The sequence below is a fragment of the Hylobates moloch genome, unplaced genomic scaffold, assembly GCF_009828535.3.
Source record: "Hylobates moloch isolate HMO894 unplaced genomic scaffold, HMol_V3 SCAFFOLD_328, whole genome shotgun sequence".
NCBI lineage: Eukaryota > Metazoa > Chordata > Mammalia > Primates > Hylobatidae > Hylobates > Hylobates moloch.
This window is the reverse complement of record NW_026652603.1, coordinates 4,224-15,871: the sequence shown is the minus strand read 5'-3', so window position 1 is coordinate 15,871 and position 11,648 is coordinate 4,224. Positions and strand designations below refer to the sequence as shown.

Sequence of the window (11,648 nt, the reverse complement as noted above, 5' to 3'; positions counted from 1 at the left end):
GTGGGTGGGTGGGTAGGTAGGTAGCTAGGTAGATAAGTGATTACATTGTCTTCTAGTTTCCATTGTTTCTGTTGAGAAGTCAGCTGTAAGTTTTATTATTCAATTGAAGATGATATGTCCTCTCTAGCCACTATTACTTTCTTTATATTTATTCTGCTTGGAGCACTCAGAGTCTCTTGAATCTATGGGTTGATTTTTTTGTTGTTTTTTTTTGAGATGGAGTTTTGCTCTTGTCGCCCAGGCTGGAGTGCAATGGTGCGATCTTGGCTCACTGCAAGCTCTGCCTCCCGGGTTCAAGAGATTCTCCTGCCTCAGCCTCCTGAGTAGCTGGGAGTATAGGTGCCCAACACCATGCTCGGCCTTCCAAAGTCCTGGGATTACAAGTGTAAGCCACTGCACCCAGCCAGGTTGTTTTTTTATCAGTTTGGGAAAATTCTTAGCCATTATCTTTGTTTAAAAAAAATAGTTTTTGGCCAGGTGCAGTGGCTCACACCTGTAATCCCAGCCCTTTGGGAGACCGAGGTGGGTGGATTACTTGAGGTCAGGAGTTTGAGACCAGCCTGGCCAACCTGGCGAAACCCCATCTCTACTAAAAGTACAAAAAATTAGCCGGGCATGGTGGTGTGCACCTGTAACCCCAGCCACTTGGGAGGCTGAGGCAGGAGAATTGCTTTAACCTGGGAGGTGGAAGTTGCAGTGAGCTGAGATCACGCCAGTGCACTCCAGCCTGGGGAACAGAGTGAAACTCTATCTCAAAAAATTAAAAAAAAAAAAAAAAAATCAGGTTTTTATTTTAAAATAGTTTTAGATTTATAGAAAAGTTGCAGAGTTAGCATATACTCCATACCCAGTTTCCCCTATTACTATAAGAATGATAATTATGTTATTGAGACAGTTCTTGCTGTGTCACCCACGCCGGAGTGCAGTGGTGCAATCATGGCTCACTGCAGCTTTGACCTCTTGGGCTTAACCAGTCCTCCTGCCTCGGCTTCCCAAAACACTGGGGTTACAGGCATGATCTACTGCACCCGGACTCCCTATTGTTAACATCTACATAGTATGGAACATTTATTATAATTAATGAACCAATATTGATACAGTGTTATCAAATAAAGCTTTGTTCTGATTTCTTTAGTTTGTTCCTAATGTCCTTTTTCTACTTTAGGATTCTACCTAGGATACCACATTAAATGTCTCTTTAGGCTCTTCTTGGCTGTAACAGTTTCTCAGACTTTCTTATTTTTCATCACCTTGAGATTTTTGGGGAGTACTGGTTAGGTATTTTGTAGAATGTTCCTCCACTGAGATTTTTCTGCTAATGATTAGTCTGGGGTTACAGGTTTTTGGAAGGAAGATCACAGAGGTAAGACGCCATTCCCGTCATATATCAATGGTACATACTGTCAACATGACATGTTACTGTTCGTGTGAACTTTGACTCCCTGCCTGAGCTGATGCTTCTCAGGTTTCTTCACTATAAAGTTACTCTTTCTATAACTGCTCAGTGGGTTCACTTGCCCGCTGCCTAGACAGAGCCGATTCATCATGGCAGGGGAATTGCCATAGAGAAAGAGTAGTTCACGCAGAGCCGGCTGTGCGGGAGACTGGAGTTTTATTATTATTCAAATCAGCCTCCCTGAGCATTGGGGAGCAGAGTTTTTTTTTTTTTTTTGAGACGGAGTCTTGCTCTGTCGCCCAGGCTGGAGTGCAGTGGCGCAATCTCAGCTCACTGCCAGCTCCGCCTCCCGGGTTCACGCCACTCTCCTGCCTCAGCCTCTCCGAGTAGCTGGGACTACAGGCGCCCGCCACCACGCCCGGCTAATTTTTTGTATTTTTTAGTAGAGACGGGGTTTCACCGTGGTCTCGATCTCCTGACCTCGTGATCCGCCCGCCTCGGCCTCCCAAAGTGCTGGGATTACAACCGTGAGCTACCGCGCCAGGCGGGGAGCAGAGTTTTTAAGGACAGCTTGGTGGGTGGAGGGAGCCAGTGAGCCGGGAGTGCTGATTGGTCAGGGATGAAATCATAGGGACTCAGAGCTGTCTTCTTGCGCTGAGTCAGTTCCTGGGTCGGGGCCACAAGGTCAGATGAGCCAGTTTATCCATCTGGGTGGTGCCAGCTGATCCATCAAGTGCAGGATCTGCAAAATATCTCAAGCACTGATCTTAGGAGCAGTTTAGGGAGGGTCAGAATCTTGTAGCCTCCAGCTGCATGGCTCCTAAACCATAATTTCTAATCCTGTGGCTAGTGTTAGTCTAGTCCCCAGGCAAGAAGGAGGTCTGCTTTGGGAAAGGGCCGTTATCGTCTTTGTTTTAAACTATAAACTAAGTTTCCCCCCAAGTTAGTTCAGCTACGCCCAGGAATGAACAAGGACAGCTTGGAGGTTAGAAGCAAGATGGAGTTGGCTAAGTTGGATCTCTTTCAGTGTCTCAGTCATCATCTTGAAAAGGCGGTTTCATTTCCTCCGTGTTCGTCCTGTGCTCATTAGGAGGGAATCACTGTGTGCAGCCCACACTGAAAGAGCAGGGAGTTATGACCCACCTCCTCGAGGGCATCGTATCTGCGTAAATTATTTGGAATTTTCAGCACAGGAGATTTGTCTCTCCTCTCCCATTTATTTATGTATTCTGTCATTTATTTCAACATGGACTCATGGATATTTTACACTTTGGATGATTATTCAGTACTACTTTATTTATTTTGTAGTTCTAATTGTTCCAGCCATTGAGAGCTTTCAGTTGATTCCTGTGTCCCACTGACTCTACTACTGTGGCTTTTTTGGAGCACTTCCTTACTTTCTAGCACTATCAGAAGCTCCATTGTGTTCATTCCCTGCCCCAAGCCTAGAATTCAGCCACTTCTCCAAGGAGCCCCTGTTCAGTGTGTTGGAGAATGGCATTAGAAACTAAGCGCGGGGCCCTAGAGGTGGCCGTTCTCTTTTAAAACACTGCTGCTGCTGCATCCACTCTGCTCTCTTTGTAGGACTTAGGTTACATGTATGTTTGGTCTTTTCTCAGTATTCCACATGTCTTTTATGCTTTTTTCTGATTTTTCTATTTCCTCTCTGCGCTTCAGTTTATATATTTTTCTTTTTTGAGATGGAGTCTCGCTCTGTCGCCCAGGCTGGAGTGCAGTGGCGCAATCTCGACTCATCGCAATCTCCACCTCCCGGGTTTAAGCGATTCTCATGCTTCAGCCTCCCAAGTAGCTGAGACTACAGGTGTGCGACACCACTCCCCGCTAATTTTTGTACTTTTAGTAGAGATGGGGTTTCACCGTGTTAACCAGGATGGTCTCGATCTCCTGACCTCATGATCCGCCTGCCTCAGCCTCCCAAAGTGCTGGGATTACAGGCGTGAGCCACCGTGCCCGGCCTGAATTCAGCATGTCTTGAAAAGAAAACCCACCATGTGATATGCTCAGTTCTAAGTAGAACTGAGTAAAACTCCTTTTTTATGGGATCTTCTTCCCTCCAGAATCTGATTTTACCTTCTTAACTTTGTTAAGACTGCCGACTCTGCTGGGCACAGTGGCTCACTCCTGTAATCCTACCACTTTTGAGAGGCCAAGGCGGGCAGATTGCCTGAGCTCAGGAGTTCGAGACCAGCCTGGACAATATGGTGAAACCCCGTCTCTACGAAAAATACAAAAAATTAGGGCCAAGCACGGTGGCTCATGCCTGTAATCCCAGCACTTTGGGAGGCCAAGGCGGGCGGATCACTTGAGGTCAAGAGTTCGAGACCAGCCTGCCCAACATGGTGAAACCCCGTCTCTACTAAAAATACAAAAATTAGCCAGGCCTGGTGGCGGGCACCTGTAATTCCAGCTATTTGGGAGGCTGAGGTAGGATAATCGCTTCAACCCGGGAGGTGATGGTTGCAGTGAGCCAAGATTGCATAACTGCACTCCAGCCTGGGCAACAGAGTGAAACTCCGTCTCAAAAAAAAAAAAAAAAAAAAAAAAACTAGCCAGGCATGGTGGTGCATGCCTGTAATCCCAGCTACTTGGGAGGCTGAGACATGAGAATTGCTTGGACTAGGGAGGCAGAGGTTGCAGTGAGCTGAGATCATGCTGCTGCACTCCAGCCTGGGTGACAGAGCAGGACTCTGTCTCAGAGTAAAATTAATAAATAAAAAATTTTTAAAAAGTAAAGACTGCCAACTCTCCTACTAGTTAAATCTTCCCTCAGTAATTGGTTCTTTTTCTGGGCAAGGCCCAGATTCTCAGCATCTAGCCCTGTGCCCTGAATTGGCAAGTCCCCCAGGTAAAAAATCTGCTGCAGAGTATCAGCTTACCTCCTAGAGTTCACCTCTTTCTGGAATTTTGGCTCCTCTAGGCCTGTTTGCTTTGGCAGCTCCCTGATTCATTTTATCCAACTTTTCTTACTGTTCTTGGTGGGAGCATTATTAGCCTGCTACAAACTGTACCATTACACCTCTTCCAGGTCACACCTGTAATCCCAGCACTTTGGGAGGCTGAGGTGGGCCGATTGCTTGAGCTCAGGAGTTTGAGACCAGCCTGGCCCACATGGTGAAACCCTGTCTCTACAAAAAATACAAAAATTAGCCAGGCGCGGTGGTGCACGTGTGTAGTCCCAGCTACTCGGAAGGCTGAGGCAGGAGAACCACTTGAACGCGGGAGGTGGAGGTTGTAGTGAGCTGAGATTGTGCCATTGCACTCCAGCCTGGGCGACAGAGTGAGACTCCCTCTCAAAAAATAAAAATAAAATATAAATACATAAAAGAATTGGGGTCTCACTATCTTGTATTTTTGTCTCAGAAAACAAAAAAAAAACAACTCTCTCTCTTTCTCTTGTGGTGCGTGCTTGATTCTGCTTCTTGTCATGTCTTCTCACAAGTCTTTTAAGAGTAAGTGATTCCCGGCCAAGAAACAAAAGCCAAATCGTCCCATTCTCCAGTGGATCTGGTTGAAAACTGGTAATAAAATCAGGCACAGCTGGAAAGGAGACATTGCAGAAAAGCCAAGCTGGGTGTATAAGGAACTGCACATGAGCTGCCACACATATTCACGCTGTATCACGGTCACGGCCATCTTACTATAGCAAGCTGAAAATGTCACCACTGTCTGAACAGTTGGACGTGTTTTATTGGGAATATATTTTTTCTCTTTGTTTATATGCCCTGCGATAGTAGGCTGGGTTCAGTAATAAATATGTGAGACCTTTTGTTTCAGGAAAAAAAAGAACCAATATAATATAAGGTATATGTATATGTTTCTCTGTAGTTATGGGTTGTGAACTGCCTGGGTTCAAAGCCAAGCTTTGTTACCTAGTTGTATGACCTTGTACACTTGATTTCTCTAATCCTCAGTTATCACATTCACTAAATGGGTATAATTATAGTACCTCATAGGATTCAGTGAGTTAATACACGTAAAACACTTCGACTAGTGAATGGCACAAAGTAAGTAAGTGTTCAATAAGTGTTTGCATGATAAATCATACACATATGTTTAATAGAAATGTAAAACATTTGTAATTTTTTTTTTCACTTATTATTATTTATTATTATTTTTTGAGACAAAGTCTCACTCTGTCGCCCAGGCTGGAGTGCAGTGGACAATCTTGGCTCACTGCAGCCTCCACCTCCCAGGTTCAAGTGATTCTCCTGCCTCAGCCTCCCAAGTAGCTGGGATTACAGGTGTGTGCCACGACGCCCAGCCAATTTTTGTATTTTTAGTAGAGATGGGGTTTCACCATGTTGGGCAGGCTGGTCTTGAACTCCTGACCTCAGGTGATTCGCCCGCCTCAGCCTCCCAAAGTGCTGGGATTACAGGTGTGAGCCACCATGCCCGGCCTATTTTTTTCACTCAACATTATATTGTGAATAGCTTTTCATGTTCTTGGAATTTTATTTTTAAGAGCCAGGTTCCTGCTGTGTCTCCCAGGCTGGAGTGCAGTGGTGCAATCTTAGCTCACTGCAAGCTCCGCCTCCCAGGTTCATGCCATTCTCCTGCTTCAGCCTCCTGAGTAGCTGGGACTACAGGCGCCCGCCACCACGCCTGGCTAATTTTTTGTATTTTTAATAGAGATGGGGTTTCACTGTGTTAGCCAGGATGGTCTCAATCTCCCGACCTCGTGATCTGCCCGCCTTGGCCTCCCAAAGTGCAGAATTGTTTTTTTTTAAGAGCCAGGGTCCTGCTGTGTCTCCCAGGCTGGAGTGCAGTGGCTGTTCACAGGTGTGATCATCACATACTACAGCCCTGAACTCCTGGGCTCCAATGATACTCCCTGTCTCAGCCTCCTGAGTAGCTGGGACTACAGGGACACGTCACTGTGTCTTGCAAAACTTTTCTTTAAGGTCTACATAGAATTTCATTGCCAGAAAACATCATTATTTCTTTTTTCTTTTTTAAAAAAATTCTCCCAGATCCTGAGAAATACCATAATTTCATTTACCAATCCAGTCCTATTGGGCATTTAAGTTGTTTCCATTTTTAATTGGCTTTTATTTTGACTAATATTTTTTTCTTATCCAAGAATTGCAGAGAGGAGAATAGCCAATTTCGAGGTAGTTTAGCATTCTGTAGAGATATTTCTGGAGATATAATTAGTTAGAAGTTTGAATTGTAGTTTGGAGTTTGCTCCTTTTTCTGGGACTCTATAAAATGATCAGGTTGGACTAAATCTGTTGGGCTCTTTCTGTGCCTTCCTTGTCCTGTTATTGTGCAGGAGCTGAACTCATTAAAAGTCACACACAAATCTCTAGTATTGATCCCTGTAGCCATGAGGTAGGGTCTGAGGCTGTCAGAGTCCCTGGCTGGTCACCTCTAGTTGCAAACAGCTTCATCTGACTCTAGCTTCTCTGGTTTACCCAGTATACTCTCTGGTACAAATACAATATTCTGTGGGTACCAACCTGTGAAAGGTTTGGAAGTACAGATCTATGAGAATGTATTAAGGAACACTTTTTCTCATGGCAGATATGTGTCGTTTAGGTCCTTGTTAGATTGCTGATAATTCTTCGTTCTTGGATTTTTTAGCATGGCTTCTCGCTGTTTCTGGGATGCTGACACTGACAACTATACTCATGATGTTTTCATGAATGTAAGTGTATTTGGAAACCTCTTTCCCCTTTCTAAGGACGTGGGCACTGCAAGTCAAACTACTTACTATTGATTAGGGTGGAAAGACACTGCAGTCTTGTCATTCATCTTTGACTTCTGAATGAAATGATTTTACTGTTAGTTTTTGTGTTACTAAAGCAGAAACCTAGAGTGCTGCTTATAGGCAAGGAAACTTACATGTTTACATATGACATAATTTTTCATGGGTTTGAATTTCTGAATAGCATATTATTTAGTTAGCATATTATTTAAACATTATTTTTAGCCACTTCCTCCATAAATCACTGTGTTCTAAAACTCAATCCCGATAATCCTTATTAAAGTAATAATTTATAACTAAAATTTTAGCATCACTTATTTGTTCATTTGAACCAATCACACTTTGCTAAGTTGCAAACAAATGTGGATGGCAGGGATTCCATGAGCAAAGGTAATTTTTCTTTTAGTAATAAAATTTATTACTTTATCTTAAAGCCATTTATTAAAATTAAGCAAAAATAAAGAGGAATCTTTAAAAAGAGGTTTCAGGCCAGGCATGGTGGCTCATGCCTATAATCCCAGCACTTTGGGAGGCCAAGGAGGGCAGATCACCTGAGGTCAGGAGTTCAAGACCAGCCTGGTCAACATGGTGAAAGCCTGTCTCTACTAAAAATATAAAAATTAGCTGAGTGGCCGGGCGCGGTGGCTCACGCCTGTAATCCCAGCACTTTGGGAGGCCGAGGCGGGCGGATCACGAGGTCAGGAGATCGAGACCATCCTGGCTAACACGGTGAAACCCCGTTTCTACTAAAAATACAAAAAATTAGCTGGGCGAGGTGGCAGGCGCCTGTAGTCCCAGCTGCGCGGGAGGCTGAGGCAGGAGAATGGCGTGAACCCCGGGGGGCGGAGCCTGCAGTGAGCCGAGATAGCGCCACTGCACTCCAGCCTGGGTGAAAGAGCGAGACTCCGTCTCAAAAAAAAAAAAAAAAAAAAAAAAAAATTAGCTGAGCATGGTGGCGGGCACCTGTAATCCCAGCTACTCAGGAGGCTGAGGCAGGAGAATCGCTTGAACCCCGGAGGTGAAGGTTGCAGTGAGCCGAGATTGTGCCGCTGTATTCCAGCCTGGGTGACACACACACACACACACACACAAAAAGGTTTCATTAAAGTTATTATTTTATATTTACTCCAGAAATGATTGCATCCTCTATTCATCTACTCCCAGGTTGTGAATACATAGAGTCAGAGTTAGAGTAGAACAGAAACTAGATTGAGTACATTAAGAGAGTGAGGCCGGGCGGGGTGGCTCACACTTGTCATCCCAGCACTTTGGGAGGCATGTGGATCACTTGAGGTCAAGAGTTTGAGAGCAGCCTGGCCAGCATGGTGAAACCTCTTCTCTGCTAAAAACACACACACACAAAATTAGCCCGGATGTGGTGGCGCATGCCTGTAATCCCAGCTACTCAGGAGGCTGAGGCAGGAGAATTGCTTGAACCCGGTGGCGGTTGTTTTGAGACGGAGTCTTACTCTGTCACCCAGGCTGGAGAGTGGTGGTACCATCATGGCTCACTGCAACATCTGCCTCCCAGGTTCAAGCAATTCTCCTGCCTCAGCCTCCTGAGTAGCTGGGACTACAGGTGCATGCCACCACACTCAGCTAATTTTTGTATTTTTAAGTAGAGACAAGGTTTCACTATTTGGTCAGGCTGGTCTCCAACTCCTGACCTCAGGTGATCTGCCTGCTTTGGCCTCCCAAAGTGCTGGGATTATAGGCATGAGCCACCGGGCCCAGCCAGAAAATGCATCTTTAGATGATACAATTCATTCATTCAACAAATAGTTCTGAGCTCCTATTATGTGTCAGCTTCTGCACTCGAGGGGCTAGGAATAAAATGATGAATAAGACAGGCATGGTTTCTGCCTATTAACATCCAGTGGGGGCCACTCAATACTCAAATGAACAAATATGTAATAAAAACCTTTAGGCCAGGTGTGGTGGCTCACACCTGTAATCCCAGCACTCTGGGAGGCCGAGGTGGGTGGATCACCTGAGGTCAGGAGTTCAAGACCAGCCTGGCCAACATGGTGAAACTCCATCTCTACTAAAAATACAAAAACTAGCCGGGCAAGGTGGTGGGCGTCTGTAGTCCCAGCTACTTCGGAGGCTGAGGCAGGAGAATTGCTTGAACCCAGAGGGTGGAGGTTGCAGTGAGCCAAGATCGTGCCACTGCACTCTAGCCTGGGCGAGAGGGCAAGACTCTGTCTCAAAAAAAAAAAAAAAAAAAAAAAAAAAAGCACTTTATTTGGGAGATTCCAGGAAACATGAGTAGAGGCAGAGGAAATGAGAGGAGGGAAAATCATGTGGTATTGAGCGGAAAACTGCTGCGGATGACAGGGCTCAGTCCTGTTGGAGAACTCTGGGTGGTGCTGTAGAACAGGCCACTCACAGTGGGGTGCACAGACCAGCACCACTGTGTGATCTGTACAGGTCCATGATGAGGTGAGCAATACATTGAGTATAACCGTTGGTTTAGAAACTCTTACAGCAGGCCGGGCGCGGTGGCTCACGCCTGTAATCCCAGCACTTTGGGAGGCCGACGCGGGCGGATCACAAGGTCAGGAGATCGAGACCATCCTGGCTAACACGGTGAAACCCCGTCTCTACTAAAAATACAAAAAATTAGCTGGGCGAGGTGGCAGGCGCCTGTAGTCCCAGCTACGCGGGAGGCTGAGGCAGGAGAATGGCGTGAACCCCGGGGGGCGGAGCCTGCAGTGAGCCGAGATCGCGCCACTGCACTCCAGCCTGGGTGAAAGAGCGAGACTCCGTCTCAAAAAAAAAAAAAAAAACAACAAAAAAAAACTCTTACAGCAATTTGACAAAGTAATCTTTTGTGCAATGAATCTAAGAAAAAAATTGGGGCTGTATTTTGTGTGTTCCTTTTTTTCATTTCATGTTCTGAGTTATCTATTTTTATTGCATTTTACAAAAGCATCCTTCCATGAAGGACCGGAAGTTAAAAACAAAGCAGGTCCTTTATCACAGCACTGTGGTAGAACACAGTTCAGAGTTGTCCACCCAAGGAGCAGGGGAGCTGGGCTAAACCAAAGAATTTTGCTTTTGGTTAATCATCAGGTACTTGATCCCATCATTACCAGCCTGGAGTTGAGGTTAGTGGTTCAGGAGTTCCTGAGGCAGGTGGAAGTCTTGTAATAAGTGCCTAAGAAGTGTTTTAAGCAATTTGACTGGGCTCTGGAAAGCATTTTGTGATTCTGAACTAAAAGATGGACCAGTAAATTTTATCAATTAAGAACAAACACCCAGAGACTATTTCTTTTATCCAGAATTTATGACAAGGTCCTGTTGTTCTTATCGGTGATACTTATAATATGGTTTCTTGGGAGGAGTAATGCAGTTTACTCCAAGAAACTCAAAGCATTTCATACATTATTTCTGTGATAAATCAGGAAATATGCGAATAATTATTTTATGAATATGTATTACCTAAAGTTGATTAGTTCACATTTTATTTTTACATTCAGAAAATCTAATTCTTTACCCATCCTAACCTTTTAGCAAGCAATTTTGTAGTTACCCTCAGGCAAGCAGTAGTGTAGCTATACTCTGGAAACCCTTCACTTCTTGAAGAAGGAAAAAGTCTTCCTGATTGAAAATTGGTGGCTGGGTGAGGTGGCTCACGCCTGTGATCCCAGCACTTTGGGAGACCAACGTGGGTGGATTGCTTGATCCCAGGAGTTTAAGAACAGCCTGGGCAACATAGTGAGACCTCATCTTTACAAAAAATAAACAAAATTAGCCCAGTAATGTACCATGCACCTGTGGTCCTAGCTACTCTGGAGGCTGAGGTAGAAGGATTGCTTGAGTCCAGGAGGTCGAGCCTGCAGTGAGCCGAGATCACACCACTGCACTCCAGCCTGGGAGACAGAGTGACACCCTGTCTCAAAAAAGAAAGAAAACACTGGAAAGATCTGAGATGGTGTTAGTTTCAATTGCCTGTGCTGCTCTCATTCCCTCTTTAGTACTAACATTGTGTGTGTGTGTGTGTGTGTGTGTGTGTGTGTTGTATTTGTTTTTTAGGACAGTTTATTCTGCGTTGTAGCAGCATTTGGCTGTTTCTACTACTGAATGAATCTTTGAAAAGCTGGGAAAAGACATGACCATGAAGAAATCTGAACTTTTTAATATTGTTAAATATCTTGACAAAATAAAGATGTTAGTAGTTTGACAACTGAATCTGTTGTGTTTTAGGCCTTATATTTTTAATGTTTTGATTTTGTTACACTATGTTCTGTTCCTTTCTTTCTTTTTCTCTCTCTCTTTCTTTTTTTTTGAGACAGAGTCTCTCTCTGTTGCCCAGGCTGGAGTGCAGTGGCACGATCTCGGCTCACTGCAACCTCCGCCTCTTGGGTTCAAGCGATTCTTCTGCCTCAGCCTCCCAAGTAGCTGGGACTGCAGGCGAGTGCCACCATGCCCAGCTAATTTTTGTATTTTTACTAGAGACGGGGTTTCGCCATATTGGCCAGGCTGGTTTCAAACTCCTGACCTCATGATCCGTCCGTTTCA

General features: G+C 44.9%; 1 protein-coding gene across 2 annotated transcripts in view; it reads left to right on the top strand.

Moving 5' to 3' along the window:
• LOC116464246 (dynein light chain Tctex-type protein 2B) overlaps positions 1 to 11,318 on the top strand; it is a 22,768-nt gene extending 11,450 nt beyond the window's left edge. For both annotated transcript variants that reach the window (XM_032147547.2, XM_032147548.2), the window contains exons 4-5: positions 7,001 to 7,064; positions 11,163 to 11,318. In XM_032147547.2, coding sequence (XP_032003438.1) covers positions 7,001 to 7,064; positions 11,163 to 11,210 — 112 coding nt within the window. In that variant the 3' untranslated portion in view covers positions 11,211 to 11,318. The remainder of the gene's footprint in view (positions 1 to 7,000; positions 7,065 to 11,162) is intronic.
• Positions 11,319 to 11,648: the final 330 nt, after the last annotated feature.